General features: G+C 46.7%; 1 protein-coding gene across 1 annotated transcript in view; it reads left to right on the top strand.

Moving 5' to 3' along the window:
• The first annotated feature begins 250 nt into the window (after nucleotides 1–250).
• Nucleotides 251–17325, top strand: part of LOC111970972 (aryl hydrocarbon receptor) — an 87515-nt gene continuing 70440 nt past the window's right edge. The window contains exons 1-2 of the mRNA XM_023997763.2: nucleotides 251–657; nucleotides 13158–13345. Coding sequence (XP_023853531.2) covers nucleotides 599–657; nucleotides 13158–13345 — 247 coding nt within the window. The 5' untranslated portion in view covers nucleotides 251–598. The remainder of the gene's footprint in view (nucleotides 658–13157; nucleotides 13346–17325) is intronic.

The following is a 17325-nucleotide window of genomic DNA, read 5'->3' as shown; positions in this document are numbered from 1 at the left end:
CCAGCCCCATCCCTCGCAGGTTTACCGAAATAGTTACGGGGCCGCCGCTTTATTATTGTTTGAACCGCAGATTGCCCCTTTAAAGGTATATCTCTCTCTTCTGTGTTATATTTCCTGAAAGCGCTTTMCACCAATAGCGAGCGGCCCTACTGTACCTGCTGCGTGAGCTACGGTGAACCAGCGCTCTGGATTGGTTCGAGCAGCAGAAAAAGCAGCCATTACTTTCGCCCAACTGGAGGAGTGTACAGTATGTTAATGCATTAGGAATGACAGCTTAAAAAAAAAGAAAAAAAAAGAAGGACGGTGTCAAATTTATTCGGATCACGCAAGCCATTTGTAGCTGCTGTGCAGTTTGAAAAGTTTCTCTAAACTTTTATATCAAAAAGCAATTTTGGATTTTGTCGGTCTGGTCTATAGTTTCTGTTCATATTTGGAGCGTCGACGTATGAGACGTTCTGTACATCGGCGGACTCCTTGTGGATATTTACATGATACAGAGCTTTATCTAGTCGTGGGTCTTCGATAACGACCTGCAAGAATACGAGGGACACGTATAGGATAGTCTTATTCTATAGACTTTCTTAGGGAGAGATACATCATGTTGGGGAGCACGGCGCAGTACGCAGCTAAGAAACGGAAGAAGCCTGTTCAGAAAATGTAAGCAACTCTGAATATAATTTTCAAGTTAAGATACGGCTACTTTGTGTAAAAGGAATGGTGACGTTATCTTACGGGTCAACCAATGCTACTAATACAGGTTATAACGATACAAAACAATAAACGAAATGTTTAATCAAGGTTATTCTACTATTATGTGTATAGTAGACTTTGTGTAGCCTATCGCGCGGCACTTATTTTCACTATAGGATATGGGTTCTGAGCTTCACTAAATCAAGTTACGCAAATAAGACCGATGTGCATGTTCACCACCTTTTGTCATAATTTTATGGGTGAATGCATGGCGGTATTTTTACGATACACACATTGCTTGACGTGTTATCTATCAATCTATAATTGATCATATTCTATGAATAATATGCATATTATGATACTGGGTTTGTGTTTAAGTTTTGCGTAAAGTTGGTATAGCTCTGGGTATCTGCAGTGATTCTGCAGATGCAACGATACCAAACTGATTTAGCCAACTGTCTCGTTCCAAACCATCTTCCTTAGATTTTTTATCTATACAATCTCTATTTAAGTTCTCAGTATTTTCCACAGCATGCTTCCTCAAGTCTTTAGGGTTACCTTAAGATTTAATTTTGGTGTGTGGTTAAATGGTAGTCTTGCATTAGTCATAATCAAGTTGAAAATTGGCTGCGGTCTCACGAAATGCTTACATGGGGAGGGAGAGCAAGGGAAATTGGACCGAAATTTAGTAATCTGATAGTCCTGCGTTTTTTCCAATCATGAGGACAAACCTTTTTTTATTTCTTAATTTTTTCCTCTGCAAATTACCATATTTCTAAGTCACACAAAGTTACACAGTTGTATTTTCTGGCAATTTTTTAAAACTTGAACAAATCGTTTTTTTTTTAATGTTTAAATATATTGCACTATTCAGAACATTTTGGTCCCAAGATTCCAGCAAAAATCTTATTTTCATTTATCGGACTTTCATTTATCTACATGTCCAGCCCTTATATTTACATAAACATTTGCATTCATGAGATGTCAATAAAAAAATAAGTTCCGTCTAAGCACAAACCTGATAAAAAATGAATTTATATGAAAGCTTTAAGTACATCAATTGTTTGCTCACTGGAAAAAGAATATCCAACTAGTCACTGACAACTGTGTTGAGTTTGGAGTTTGTGTCAGCAACTATGTGAGCATACAGTGTTATAGACACATGTCCAGGGATTTCCAATGATCTTCTATATTGGAGAACCCCTTACCTTTTAATGACCCTTGTGTGGCTTGTACGCATCATAGAGCAAAAAACACATGTGCTTGTTTGTGGGAGTCTTAGCGTTTCATAGAAAGCTTTTAATAGTTTGTAGCTCAAACCATTCGGACTCTACAGACATTTTTGTATAAAAGACCCGCCCCCGGGCCCCTTCGGGTTCCGCCCTTGTCTCACAAACACCGTTCTAGTTCATCCCTCCGCTAATCAAACAGACTAATGGTTGGTATTTACGGATGCAGAAGATATAGACGATTCCAATGGTACAAGAAGACTAGCTCAAACACACAATGTTTAAAAGGGGTTAAAAGTCCAAAAATCACCAGCGATATGGTGGGACTCAATGAGTTAATAAGTATGAGTAAATACTTTATTATTACCGACTTATAACCTTACGAGCCTATTAGCAACAGCAAGTCTTTTGCTCGACTTTTAAAAAGTATTTTCTTTCTCCAATCTCCACACTTTCTATATCAGCCCTTATATGGAAACGTTCTCTTTTCATTGCTCTCTCCCTCGATCACATTTCCAGAAGGTTGGAAATGTAGTGCACTATATATGGAATAGGATGTTGTTTGGGATGTTGTTGTTTGGGATGCATCGCTAGTGTTTTAGTAGATATTGCTCTGAGTATGATACTCAGTCAGCCACTCTCACTAGGTCACTGACTTTTAGTTGGGGAGTTTTCCACTAGGAAAAATCCCTTTTAGAATAGAAAATCCATGACTCTTTGTCATTCCATTGTGAATCAAATGAGAGTCATCCAACAGTTCAGCAAACATTTCACATTATCTAAGAGACTTATAGACAGACAGACAGATAGGCAGGCATGGAAACAGACACACAAAGACAGACACACAGACAGACAGAGACGCAGACAGACAGGTTAGACCCTGGCTCTCCAGTCCACACCAGACCCTCGGCCACCTCTCCACCCCTGGCCTGTCACTTGTCAGTGATGTCACATGGCTACATTAACTGTAACAGACCTCACCAGAAGCTCATTACGGGAACACTTGACCCAATGAGCCAGAAGTGACTCGGCTATTTTTGGCAGCAAGTATGTCAATGGATTAATATGACTTTGATGGTGATGACCATGGAGGGTCATGCATTCACATTCCCACATTTGAAAGCTTTACTTTAAGGGACCCCTATTCCCCATCCACCTGTGTGGCTTCTACCTTCCCCATTACTTCACAGACAGTGTCCTGACTGTTTGGAAAGAATGTTAGACAGTATTTTCCTTGTCTTTTTATCTTCTTTACCAAACAATTTGGAAAGAATGTTAGACAGTTTTGATGTACTTATTACTTTTGACATAAAACCTCATCTTATTCAGGGGTTGTTGCTACACTGACTCAGACAAAGTACCTTTGTTTGGGAGTCTGGGAAAGCAGTCTTGCAATAAGATGGTAAAACTCTGCCAAGATAGATAACACTACACATCCATTGTTTTAAGAATTGGACCTACAGTATGAGTCATGGTGAGAGGACCAGCGAGGTGGGCAAGACAGACACTGCAGGTTGAGCCATCTGAGTTTAACTCCAGTCTTGTTTTGTTGTGGTGGACCAGAGACAGATAGAGTTCTACTGGAGGTTATCAGGGTGAGAATGACCTTACCAGAGCCGGGCTCAAGTAGTATTTGTGCACTTTCAAATACTTTAGCTGCCCTTGGTTGAGCTCGCCTTGCGCAAAAGAACCAATAGAATCGTCCCAAAAGGGAAAAAAAACTGCCAATCTGGCACTCCGTGCAGGCTAAGTCAAATGTTGAAAGTATTTGAACGGAAACAAATACTATTTGAATCCAGGCCTGGGCCCCGCTGTTTCCGAACGTGCACAGGCCTCTCGTGTCGGTTACAACACTCAATATCAGATTACCTAGAGCTGGTTCCTCTTTCACGCCTCCTCTGTTCAGCCATCAGGTTGACCTTTGGAAGACTGGTCTGTTTTCTATTTTGGTTCAGATCTAGGCCGTCTGGTTTGAACTGTTTATGGAAAGGTTGGCCATTTTAATTATGTACGCCAAAATGCTACAAGAAGCTAGCACTTATGTTATTATTTATACATAAGTATGTAAACATCACTGTGTGGTCCTTGCAGTGATTAACAATGCACTACTGTAACATTGAACTACGTGCACCCGTATCAAAACATGCTAATGTCTCTTGGAATTTGTCATGAACTTGTGATAACACCTGTGCTACAACAATGAAGGGACCTCCATCTGCGTGGGGAATCCAAGATGGAGTCCAACTGACGGTGGACGGACAGAGGCGGTCTGAATGAAGGGCCTATTGTCCCCATGGCCCGTCTCTGGTGTCGTCACTTTCACTTGTTTTCGGGGATTGTGTAATTTGGTTCCAAACCTCTGGCTTGAGTTACTGTTGAAATGCCTTCGGGTAAGCCCTTGGTGGTGAAAAGACAGTGTTGGGTTACAACAGACCTCCATTTGACAACAATGGCTTGGTTTCTCAAGACAAAAGTTCTCCCAAACATTGAACCAGGAAATTCTGAAGTGGGAGAGGTTGTTGGTTTTAAGACAATGGCACACTGTGTTAACAACATTATAATGTTTAGGGTTTGAAATGTCGTCTATGACAATTAATCTATAATACATTTTTCAGTTTTTCTTATATGTCTATGAAAGTTAATTTCCAAGAAAATGTTTCAAATAGTTTTTCTTGGAATAGATGATTATGATGTACAGTATACTTGACACACAACGCTAATATTGCCTTGCTTATCAAATGCCTAAAACAACTCTGATAAGCTCTTGGACTTAAGGCCTTTTGTAGTTAGTTGAATATTATAATGGATTAATTATGCTATTTGACAGTTTACAAAGAGAGTTAAGTACATTTCTAGGAATATGCCAGAGAGAGTATAGTAGCTGGGACCCAAAGGTGCTTGGTGAGACTTACTCTAAGACAAACACCTGGGACACAGCGGCCTGTATTTGTGAGGAGTCAGGATGATGTCATACTGCACTAATGACCTGGTTCTTTACTTGAGGTTGAGAATCACATCTGTTTCAGCTACTCTTCAACTATCAAAGGGGACCGAGTCTCTGTTTGTGTCTGAAATGTCACCGTATTCCTTATAGTTCACTACTTTTGATGCTATAGGGCCGGGGGGATGTCAAACAAATGTTCCACGGGGGCCGCATTCGATCTTCACCGAGGTCCGGAGGGCCGCAGTTCAAATTTAGCTTGTCGCCAAAATTTGCTAAAAACTTGTCCTCTATCTATCGCTTTCTGGAATGTTCGATGCTTATTGACTGTCAAGCTTTCATTTCGATGACTGTTAGCTAGCTGGACAGAGTGAAGAGACTATACTGTATATACTGAGGAAAAATATAAACGCGACATATAATGTGTTGGTCCCATGTTTCATGAGCTGAATAAAAGGTCCCAGAATTGTTCCATACGCACAAAAAGCTTTTTTCTCTCAAATTCTGTGCACAAATTAGTTTATATCCCTGTTGGTGAGGATTTGCCAAGATAATCCATCCACCTGACAAGTGTGGCGTATAAAGAAGCTGATTAAACAGCATGATCATTACACAGGTGCACCTTGTGCTGGGGGACAATAAAAAGCCACTTAAATGTGCAGTTTTGTCACACAACACAATGCCACAGATGTCTCAAGTTTTGAGAGAGCGTGCAATTGGCATGCTGACTACAGGAATGTTCACAGATAATTTAATGTTAATTTCTCTAACATAACGCCGAACCTCCATATCCGGCTTCTTCACCTGCAGGATCGTCTGAGACTAGACACCCAGACAGCTGATGACACTGAGGAGTATTTATGTCTGTAATAAAGCCCTTTTGTGGGAAAAAAACAAATTCTGATTGGCTGCGCTCCTGCCCAGTCATGTGAATCCATAGATTAGGGCCTAATTAATTAATTTAAATTGACTTATTTCCATATATGAACTGTAGTTCAGTAAAATCGCCAAAGTTGTTGCATGTTGCGTTTATATTTTTGTTCAGTATATACAGTTGAAGTCGGAAGTTTACATACACCTTAGCCAAATACATTTAAACTCAGTTTTTCACAATTTCTGACATTTAATCCTAGTAAAAATTCCCTGTCTTAGGTCAGTTAGGATCACCACTTTATTTTAAGAATGTGAAATGTCAGAATAATAGTAGAGAGAATGATTTATTTCAGTTTATTTCGCTTCCATCACATTCCCAGTGGGTCAGAAGTTTGCATACACTCAATTAGTATTTGTAGCATTGCCTTTAAATTGTTTAACTTGGGTCAAACGTTTCGGGTAGCCTTCCACAAGCTTCCCACAATAAGTTGGGTGAATTGTGGCCCATTCCTCCTGACAGAGCTGGTGTAACTGAATCAGGTTTATAGGGCTCCTTGCTCGCACACGCTTTTTCAGTTCTTCCCACAAATTTTCGATAGGATTGAGGTCAGGCTTTGTGATGGCCACTCCAATACCTTGACTTTGTTGTCCTTAAGCCATCTTGCCACAACTTTGGAAGTATGCTTGGGGTCATTGTCCATTTGGAAGACCCATTTGCGACCAAGCTTTAACTTCCTGACTGATGTTTTGAGATTTTGCTTCAATATATCCACATCATTTTCCTTCCTCATGATGCCATGTATTTTGTGAAGTGCGCCAATCCCTCCTGCAGCAAAGCACCCCACAACATGATGTTGCCACCCCCATGCTTCACTGTTTGGATGGTGTTCTTTGGGCTTGCAAGCCTCCCCCTTTTTCCTCCAAATATAATTGTTACGAGTCCCGCCGAGGATGTGCCTCTTCCCGTTCGGGCGGCGCTCGGCGGTCGTCGTCTCCGGTCTACTAGCTGCCACCGATCCCCTTTTCTGTTATCTTTTAGTTTGTCTAATTTGTTTCACCTGTTGTGGTTTAGATTAGGGGTTATTTAAACCCAGTTTGCCCGCTCCCTTTTGTGCGGGCTTGTTTTTCGTTTTCGTGTTTGTGGTGTGTATTTTGTGGATTTTGTTATTCTATGACTTTGAACATTTCTCTTTACGCGCCAGTGTTTTGTGTGGCGTCACCGGTTTGTAGGTGATTACGTTAAGGAAATAAAATTCCACCTTTTTGAAAGAGATTCCTGCTCTCTGCACCTGACTCTGTTTTCCACCACTGGAATTGTTTACAGAAGCCCGCACCCCAATATGGAGTCAGCAGAAGCAGCAACCACCCCTCTCCCATCGATGAGGGAGCGTGTCCAGCATCACACCTCCGTTCTCCATCGGATAGGGACGGCAATGGACATGATGATGGCGAGGATGGAACGATGGGAGAGGAGTGGTATCCCGACTACAACCCCAGCTCCTTCCCAGACGGCGCAACCTTCCCTATCAACGTCAGCAATCAGGTTCGGGTGCATTGCGTCTTGCGCTCCCAAGGGAGTACGATGGAGCGGTGGCGGGTGCCAGGGGTTTTTGCTCCAGTTGGAGCTCTACTTGCCACTGTTCGTCCGACTCCTTCTGGAGAGGAGAGTGTTAGCCTCCTCATCTCCTGTTCTGACGGGTAGAGCCCTGGAATGGGCTAATGCGGTCTGGAACGGCCCAGACTCGGTTCGAGACAACTACCCAGAATTCACTCGCCGCTTTCGGGCCGTATTTGACCACCCTCAGGAGGGCCGAGCGGTGGGTGAGAGACTGTTCCACCAGACAGGAGACGAGGAGTGCGCAAGACTTCGCTTTGGAGTTCCGGACCTTGGTGCTGGCGCGGGGTGGAATGACAGGGCCCTGATGGACCATTATCGATGTAGCCTTCGGGAGGACGTCCGTCGGGAGCTAGCTTGTCGAGACACTACGCTCTCTCTCGATGAGTTAATTGACATGTCTATACGACTGGACAACCTGCTAGCTGCCCGCGGGCGTTCAGAGGGGGTCCTGTCCGTTCCACCTCCCAGTCCTCCCGCTTCAACCCCGATGGAGTTGGAGGGGCTGCATCTAGGGGGGCCAGGAGGTGGCTTCTCTTGCACCTATTGTGGCAGGAGAGGACACACTTCAGACCGGTGTTGGAGGAGCGCCTCTGGGAGTGGAGATGGCAGGGGAATACTCCTCGATCACCCCAGGTGAGTAGGCACAAGACTCACCAGAGCTTCCTGTCGGTCACATGTTTTGGTTATTTTTTTTCCTGCGTTTTTCCCTTCTCTCCAGCATAAGGCGCTCGTAGACTCAGGCGCAGCTGGGAGTTTTATGGATCGCGGTCTAGCCCGTAAGTTGGGTATTCCTTAGTGCAGATAGACCCTCCTTTCCCTGTGCACTCCTTAATAGCCGACCACTAGGGTCAGGGCTGATCAGGGAGGCCACGATTCCACTGGACATGGTAACACAGGGGGATCATAGGGAGCAGATTAGTTTCTACCTGATTGATTCACCTGGGTTTCCAGTGGTGTTGGGGTTCCTTGGCTAGCCATTCACAATCCCCTTATTTCCTGGACAGGGAGCTCTTCAGGGGTGGTCAGAGAGTGTTCAGGTAGGTGTGTGGGAGTTTCCATCGGTGCCACCTCGGTGGAGAGTCCAGACCAGGTTTCCACTGTGCGCATTCCCCAGAATATGCCGATTTGCTATCGCTTTTAGTAAAAAGAAACGACTAAATTACCACCTCATCGACGGTGGGATTGTGTGATAAACCTCCAGGTGAACGCTGCACTCCCAGGAGTCATGTGTACCCCTTGTCACAGGAGGAGACGTTGGCTATGGAGACATATGTCACGGAAGCTCTGAGACAGGGGTTCATTCGGCCCTCCATGTCACCCGTCTCCTCGAGTTTCTTTTGTTGAGAAAGAAGGAGGAGGTCTGCGTCCGTGCATTGATTATCGAGGTCTAAATTCAATCACAGTGGGATTTAGTTATCCGCTACCTCTCATCGCTACGGCGGTGGAATCATTCCACGGAGCACGTTTTTTCACAAAACTGGATCTTAGGAGTGCGTATAATTTTGTGCGTATTCGGGAGGGAGACGAGTGAAAACAGCGTTTAGGACCACATCAGGCCACTATGAGTACCTCGTCATGCCGTATGGGTTAAAGAATGCTCCAGCCGTTTTCCAATCCTTTGTAGATGAGATTCTCAGGGACATGCACGGGCAGGGTGTGGTAGTGTATATTGATGACATCCTGATCTATTCTGCTACACGCGCCGCGCATGTTTCCCTGGTGCGCAGGGTTCTTGGGAGGCTGCGTAGAGCATGACCTATACGTCAAGGCTGAGAAATGTGTGTTTTCCAAACAAGCCGTTTCCTTCCTGGGTTATCGCATTTCACCTCAGGGTTGGTTATGGAGAGTGATCGCGTTAACGCCGTGCGTAATTGGCCGATCCACCACCGTAAAGGAGGTGCAGCGGTTTTTAGGGTTTGCCAATTACTACCCGGAGGTTTATCCGGGGTTTTGGCCAAGTGCGGCCCCCATACCTCACTGCTAAAGGGAGGGCCGGTGCGTCTACAGTGGTCGCCAGGCTGAGAGAGCTTTTAACCAGTTGAAGCACGTTTCACTGAGGCTCCCGTGTTGGCGCATCCGGACCCTTCATTAGCGTTCATAGTGGAGGTGGATGCGTCCGAGGCTGGTGTGGAGCCGTGCTATCACAGCGCTCGGGCACGCCACCGAAACTCCGTCCCTGTGCTTTCTTTTCTAAGAAGTTGGGTCCGGCGGAGCGGACTATGATGTGGGGGACAGGAGTTACTTGCTATGGTAAAAGCCCTGAAGGTGTGAGACACTGGCTTGAGGGGGCTAAATACCCTTTTCTCATCTGGACTGACCATCGCAATCTGGAGTATATCCGAGAGGCGAGGAGATTGAATCCGCGTCAGGCGAGGTGGGCCATGTTTTTTACTCGTTTTAGATTTACGATCTCTTACCGACCAGGTTCCTCAACACAAAGGCCGACGCGCTGTCTCGTCTCTATGACACGGAGACCGGCCCATCGATCCGACTCCCATCCTTCCCGCCTCATGCTGGTGGCTCCGGTGATGGGAGTGGACGCGGACATCGAGCGGGCGTTGAGGGTAGAACCTGCGCCGTCCCAGTGTCCGACTGGCCGTAGGTACGTACCGCTTGGTGTTCGTGATCGATTGATTCGGTGGGCTCACTCAATACCTGCTTCGGGTCATCCGGGGGTGGAGAGGACAGTGCGTGGCTTAGAGGAAATACTGTGGCCCACCTTGGCTAAGGACGTGAGACTCTATGTCTCCTCCTGCTCGGTATGCGCTCAGAGTAAGGCTCCTAGGCACCTACCAAGGGGGAAGTTACAACCCTTCCGGTTCCACAACGGCCATGGTCTCATCTATCAGTAGATTTTTTGACGGATCTTCCTCCGTCTCAGGGGAACACTACCATTTTTGCGTTGTGGATCGGTTCTCTAAGTCCTGTCGTCTCCTCCCATTGCCTGGTCTCCCTACGGCCCTACAGACTGCGGAGGCTCTATTTACCCACGTCTTCCGGCATAGGTTGTGCCGGAGGATATCGTATCTGATCGAGGTCCCCAGTTCACCCCGGGTATGGAGGGCGTTTATGGAGCGTCTGGGTCTCGGTCAGCTCACCTCTGGGTATCACCCGAAAGTAATGGCAGGTGGAGAGAGTGAACCAGGAGGTGGGTAGGTTTCTGAGGTCGTATTGCCAGGACCGGCCAGGAGAATGGGGGAGGTACGTCCCGTGGGCGGAGTTGGCCCAAAACTCACTCCGCCACTCATCTACGAACATGTCGCCTTCGAGTGTGTACTGGTACCAGCCGGTCCTGGCTCCGTGGCACCAGAGCCAGACTGAGGCCTGCGGTGGAGGAATGGGTACAGCGCTCTAGAGAGACCTGGCGAGCGGTCCAGGACTCTCTCAAGCAGGCCAGTGAACGGCAGAAGAGGAGCGCTGACCGCCACCGCAGTGAGGCCCCTGTGTTTGCACCAGGGGACAGGGTCGGCTCTCGGCCCGAAACCTGCCCCTCCGCCTGCCCTGCCGGAAGCTGGGGCCGCAGTGTGTGGGGCCATTTAAAGTCCTGAGGAGGATAAACGAGGTGTGTTATAGGTTACAACTTCCCTCTTACTATCGTATTAACCCTCGTTTCAGTGTCTCTCCTCAGGCCGGTGGTAGCTGGTCCCCTGCAGGAAGGTGAGGTACCGGAGGTCCCTCCTCCCCCTCTCGACATCGAGGGGTCCCCGGCGTATAGGATCAGAGCCATTCTGGACTCAAGACGCCGGGTGAGGGGCCTGCAGTACCTCGTGGACTGGGAGGGTACGTCCGAGGAGAGATGCTGGGTACCGGTGGGGGACATCTTGGATCCGTCCCTGTTGAGGGACTTTCACCGCCTCCATCCGGAGCGCCCTGCTCCTCGCCCTCCGGGTCGTCCTCGAGGCCGGAGTCGGCGCGCTGCGGGAGCCGCGCGTCGGGAGGGGGTACTGTTACGAGTCCCGCCGAGGATGGTGCCTCTTCCCGTTCGGGCGGCGCTCGGCGGTCGTCGTCTCCGGTCTACTAGCTGCCACCGCCCTTTTCTGTTATCCTTTTAGTTTGTCTAATTTGTTTCACCTGTTGTGTGTTTTAGATTAGGGTTATTTAAACCCAGTTTGCCCGCTCCCTTTTGTGCGGGCTTGTTTTTCTGTTTCGTGTTTGTGGTGTGTATTTTGGGATTTTGTTATTCTATTGACTTTGGAACATTTCTCTTTACGCGCCAGTTGTTTTGTGTGGCGTCACCGGTTTGAGGTGATTACGTTAAGGAAATAAAATTCCACCTTTTTGAAAGAGATTCCTGCTCTCTGCACCTGACTCTTGTTTCCACCACTGGAATTGTTACAATAATGATGGTTATTATGGCCAAACAGTTCTATTTTTGTTTCATCAGACCAGTTGCAAACCGAAGCCTGGCTTTTTTATGGCGGTTTTGGAACAGTGACTTCTTCCTTGCTGAGCGGCCTTTCAGGTTATGTCGATATAGGAATCGTTTTACTGTGGATATAGATACTTTTGTACCTGTTTCCTCCAGCATCTTCACAAGGTCCTTTGCTGTTGTTCTGGGATTGATTTGCACATTTTATAACAAAGTACGTTCATCTCTAGGGGACAGAACACGTCTCCTTCCTGAGTGGTATGACGGCTGCGTGGTCCCATGGTGTTTATACTTGTGTACTATTGTTTGTACAGATGAACGTGGTACCTTCAGGCGTTTGGAAATTGCTCCCAAGGATGAACCAGACTTGTGGAGGTCTACAATTTTTTTTCTGAGGTCTTGGCTTATTTCTTTTGATTTTCCCATGATGTCAAGCAAAGAGGCACTGAGTTTGAAGGTAGGCCTACAAATACATGCACAGGTGCACCTCCAATTGGCTCAAATGATGTCAATTAGCCTATCAGAAGCTTCTAAAGCCATGACGTCATTTTCTGGAATTGTCCAAGCTGTGTAAAGGCACAGTCAACTTCTGACCCACTAGAATTGTGATACAGTGAAATAAACAATAAACAACAACCAGACCCAGTCTGTAAACAATTGTTGGAAAAAATGACTTGTGTCATGCACAAAGTAGATGTCCTAACCGACTTGCCAAAACTATAGTTTGTTCAAATAAATTTCATGGAGTTGTTGAAAATGAGTTTTAATGACTCCAGCCTAAGTGTATGTAAACTTCCGACTTCAACAGTATATTTCTTTACTCAAATCGCCGTCTGACCTTGAGTTTGACACGTACTATAGGGAATAGGGTGCCATTTTACACGTTTGCAGACTTGATCTCTCTAAAAGACAATTGTTCTTGGAGGTTTTTGGTTCTGGATCACATTTCATTTCCTGAAGTGGCCCTGTATGATTTTCAACAGCCTCAGAATCTTCTTCAGCGCCAGAATTCACTTCAACAGCAACCCAACAGTGGACAGGGGAATACCCTAACCCGAATAGCACACGGCTAAAATCATAGAGTAGATCCAACTTCATTAAGGACTAAATTGATCAGGCATTTTCACATTACAATAAAAGGAAATCAGATTCCGTGAAAGATATGCACTACTATTCCATTCTCTTCTTTGCCAAAATATTTTTTACAAGGTGGTTTCATCATCGCCAGAGAAACCAGGCTGTGTAGCAGAGACCGGGGCTGCTTGTCACACTTRCTACTRTTGTGTMTAYTTCTCAGCACCAGTATATCTTAGAAGACTKTTTTCAACAATAATAGAAAGACCAAGMTCTTGGGTTGAAACGGGGACCATAAAAAAAKCCTGCATCAWTTTCAAACCCCCATCATCGYACSSTAACMTATTTTTCTCTCTTTTTCAGTCCTAAACCCCCTCCTACAGATGGCATCAAGTCGAACCCGTCAAAGCGCCACAGGGATCGGCTGAACGGAGAGCTGGACAAGTTGACCGGGCTGTTGCCGTTCTCAGAGGATGTGCGTGCGAGGCTGGACAAGCTGTCTGTGCTTCGGCTCAGTGTGGGATACCTCAAGGTCAAGAGCTTCTTCAACGGTGAGTGTCACATACTCTGACTCCGAGATAAACACTTTAGCTGCCTCGTAGGCCACATTGTGACTAGCTCTTACGGCAGAGGTGAAGACTGTCGGATTGAGATCTGTAGTTTTTGGTGTGAGGCCTCTTTCTCTCCCTTCTATTCGCCTCGCTTCTCAACTCTTCCACTTGCTGTCTCTTTCTGCATCTCTCTCTCTCTCTCTCTCTCTATTTCTCTATTTCTCTCGGGAAACGGTCTATATCTGTGTTGCCGTGGTAATTGCACTTTGAGTCTGAGGCCGAGTGTTGAGTAGAGGACAGACAGAAATATGGTGCCTCAGAGTGTCACATGGCCAGACGCAAGCTTCCTTTTCCTGTCGAGCAGCAACACATGTTCTAAATATCATCACACACACCCCACCCCGTCCCCCCACCGGCCGGCCCCTCTTAACTTACCGGCCCCTCTTAACTCCCAAAACAGCAGAGGTTGTTCATTTGGTCGGAGATGTTAGCTAGCATTGCACACACACGCGCGCACTCACTCACGCACGCACGCCCACACACACACATACACACACCAGGCAGGATTGACTGTCCTGCTAGTGTTTCTGCCTCACACAACGTTTCCTCTCATTGTTCCCGCTCTGTCCAAAAGAGCATCAATTAGAAGCAGACTGCAGCTTGGTTGCAAGCCAGGCCATGACGGGAGCTAACAGACACTCCGAAAGAACAGACCATTTTTATTTTTAGTCCGGGGCATCCACCGACGTAGTTGTTAGCTATAAACACTCTGCAACAACAACAAAGGCAAATCAGACAAGACCCTTTGCATATTGTATGTTTTGGACATAACTTCCTTGGCAACCAAAGGTGTTAATTGTAATGGAGACGTGCGTTTATTGAGTCACTAAGTAAACGTTGCCAGGGCGATGGCCGTACACAGTGTGAGTAGTCATGAGCTGCAAGCCCCAAAGCGGTTAGTAGATCCCGTTTTGTTTCCATCCTTTTTTGACGCCACAACAACACACACAATAGCAAGAGCAGCAGCAGAGCCTCTCTCCCTCTCTCTCTCTCTCTCTCTCTCTCTCTCTCTCTCTCTCTCTCTCTCTCTCTCTCTCTCTCTCTCTCTTTCTCCCCCCCCCTCTCTCTCTCTCTCCCTCTCCCTCTCTCTCTCTCTCTCTTTCTCCCCCTCTCTCTCTATCCCCCTCTCTCTTTCTCTTATGGAGCAACAGAGAGGTCAGAAGGACAGAGGGAGTTGAGGGAGTTGAAAGTCAGGCCTTGAACTCCACCCACACTCTACTTCCTGTGCAACCACTTACCATCCTTTCCTTCTTCTGTTCCCTCCCGTACACCTTCCTCATCGGCCTGTGTGAAGTTCACAAACTCCCCCTCCCCAAACAAATGCAACAGGATCCAAGTAGAGTGGTGTACTGTGCTTGCACGGCATGGTCTGGAAATTGATTGTCATATACAGTATATTAGCATTTTTACATTATTAGTTGCTATTAAAGATACTAGAACTAGTTCAACTCTACTTAAAGTGGGCTTTATATATTTTATACACACATTTTCTCAATGATGCAATTTTGGTCATCCTCAAACATGCGGCGGCGGTCAACTTCCCTTGCCCGCTTTTAATTTATGACCATAAAACGCTTTGGTCACGCCTGAGCTATGTAGATGTATGGAGAGCTCAGAGTGGGTTGAAGTGGCTGGATGTTTGGCTCAGGAGAAAGAGACCTCTGTACTCTGAGGTCCAAGCTTGCTTGGCCCTCGCCTCAATCATAGACCACTAAAGGATGACGGGAAGGAGGCCGGTCTCGAGCCGCGAGGCGTCGCGGTTGATGAGAAAACCCCTAGGGTTGTGTCCCACGCCTCCCACGCGACGCTCCACATAAGCAGCACATTGTGCCTTCCCCATGATCGTCAACTTACTGGCCCACCAGACCCCACTTTGCTTTCTCTCCCTGTCTGCTGAAAGTACTGTGTTTTAATCTCCCCTGGGTGTCTGCTCTCTGCAGGGACCCCACTGCTACATAATCTATCTGTTGTCTGACCATGGTGGTTATCTTCAGTGTGTGACCCCAGTTCAGAGTGGAAGTGTCAATCAACCATTTCCACACTTGATATCTCTCAAGTATCTTCTGATTGGGAATGAATCAGAAGGTGCATGACCTCACTAAACAGCTTGTAGTTGCAACATTATTCCCATATTAACGAAGTCTGCACATGGGGACAAACAGTGAATGCTAATAGATGTGTGTGGCTGAGCTCACCATGCGTTCCCTGCTGCAATAGGAACAGTGGTCTCTCAAGGCCTTCTTCGTACCATGTGGTTCCTATCTCTGTGTTTGACTTGGCTGACACTGTGAAGCACGGGAGTGTCAGTGAGTGTCAGTGATAGTGTGGGAACGGAGGTTTGACACTGTACGACTCTGAACTGGGGTCAGTAAAGTCGAAAGATCACCACCGTGAATCCATGTGACTCCATGGTGAGACAAGAGACAGACTGTGTAGCAGTGGGGCCCATGCAGAGTGCAGAAACCCGGGGGAGATAAATACTCTGTGTGTGTGTGTGTGTGTGTGTGTGTGTGTGGTGTGTGTGTGTGTGTGTGTGTGTGTGTGTGTGGTGTGTGTGTGTGTGTGTGTGTGTGTGTGTGTGTGTGTGTGTGTGTGTGTGTGTGTGTGTGTGTGTGTGTGTGTGTGTGTGTGTGTGTGTGTGTGTGTGTCTGTGTCTGTGTGTCTGTGTGTCTGTGTGTCCGTGTCCGTGTGTTACTGTCAGCAGACAGTGAGAAGGCATCCTGGTATCTAGTGGGCCAGTAATGCTGATCATTGGATCTTTGGTTCCTAACAGTGGTCTGCATTGATGAAGATCAACATTTCATACTGAAAATAACTCGGAGATAGTCATGATTGTCGACAAACAATATACCGAAGCAACGCTTCACCTTTCTCCGTCACGATAGGCTTGAGTGAGCACCATCGGTCATCCACCCCACAACACACCCACACACAACCATCTTTCCACCTCCTCCCTGTGCGTTGTCTCCCTGCCTAGCTCTGGCCTTTGTCTCTGTGAAGCCTGTTTATCGTCTCTGGGATCTGAGGCTGCCTGCCTGCTGGGCGCGGAGGGCTGGAGGGGCAGGTTTGGGGAGGGGAGCTCTGGAGCATTGCTGGCTGGCTGCACAACCACAACATGAGGGACTGCTGTCGAAGTCAGCTGTGTTTGCCTAGTGATGGATCTGACGCCTAGATTATTGGTAGGCCTAACCCCTGTCACGTTCTAGCTCGACATATTAGAGCGGTGTTAAAGAAACGATGAATAGGCCGTGTCCCATTTTAACTGAAATATACCCGTCGTGTTCTTCATGTTCCTGTGGACCTGCAAGGTGTGCAGGTTTCTGTTCTAGCATAGTACTACTGACATGTCAGATTCAACTCATAATGAAGAGCCTGATCATTTGTATTCCAGTTGAATTTGTGTTGGTGCTGGGCTAGAACAAAAGCCTGCACACCTTGTGGGTTCCTAGGAAACAGGATTGAAGAACACTCCTCCATTATGTACGCCTCCCAACCTAATCTCCGCTAGTGATGGCGTTACCCCCCCCCGCCCCCTCGCTGTATCCTGTCTTGGGCCTCTGTGGTGATTTCACACACCTTCCCCCACCACCTTCCATGGCTTTCCCAGATGTTTTTCCAGCGTTGGGATTTTGCTTTGGGGAATAGGGAGGAGTGCAGGTCGGGTCGCTAGCATGCCCAAACAGACGCAGGCTGTAAAACATGATAAACAAGCTACTGAGACAGTCACCTTTGACCCCTTCCATGCTAACCAATCTCACATTCTCCTGGGGTCATGGTAAGGTTATACTGAGGTTATACTGAGGTTATACTGAGGTTATACTGAGGTACTGAGGTTATACTGAGGTTGTACTGAGGTTATACTGAGGTTGTACTGAGGTTGTACTGAGGTTGTACTGAGGTTATACTGAGGTTGTACTGAG

The sequence above is a fragment of the Salvelinus sp. IW2-2015 genome, linkage group LG12 (genome assembly GCF_002910315.2).
Source record: "Salvelinus sp. IW2-2015 linkage group LG12, ASM291031v2, whole genome shotgun sequence".
NCBI classification, from domain to species: Eukaryota; Metazoa; Chordata; class Actinopteri; order Salmoniformes; family Salmonidae; genus Salvelinus; species Salvelinus sp. IW2-2015.
This window is presented reverse-complemented; position numbering and strand designations above follow the sequence as displayed.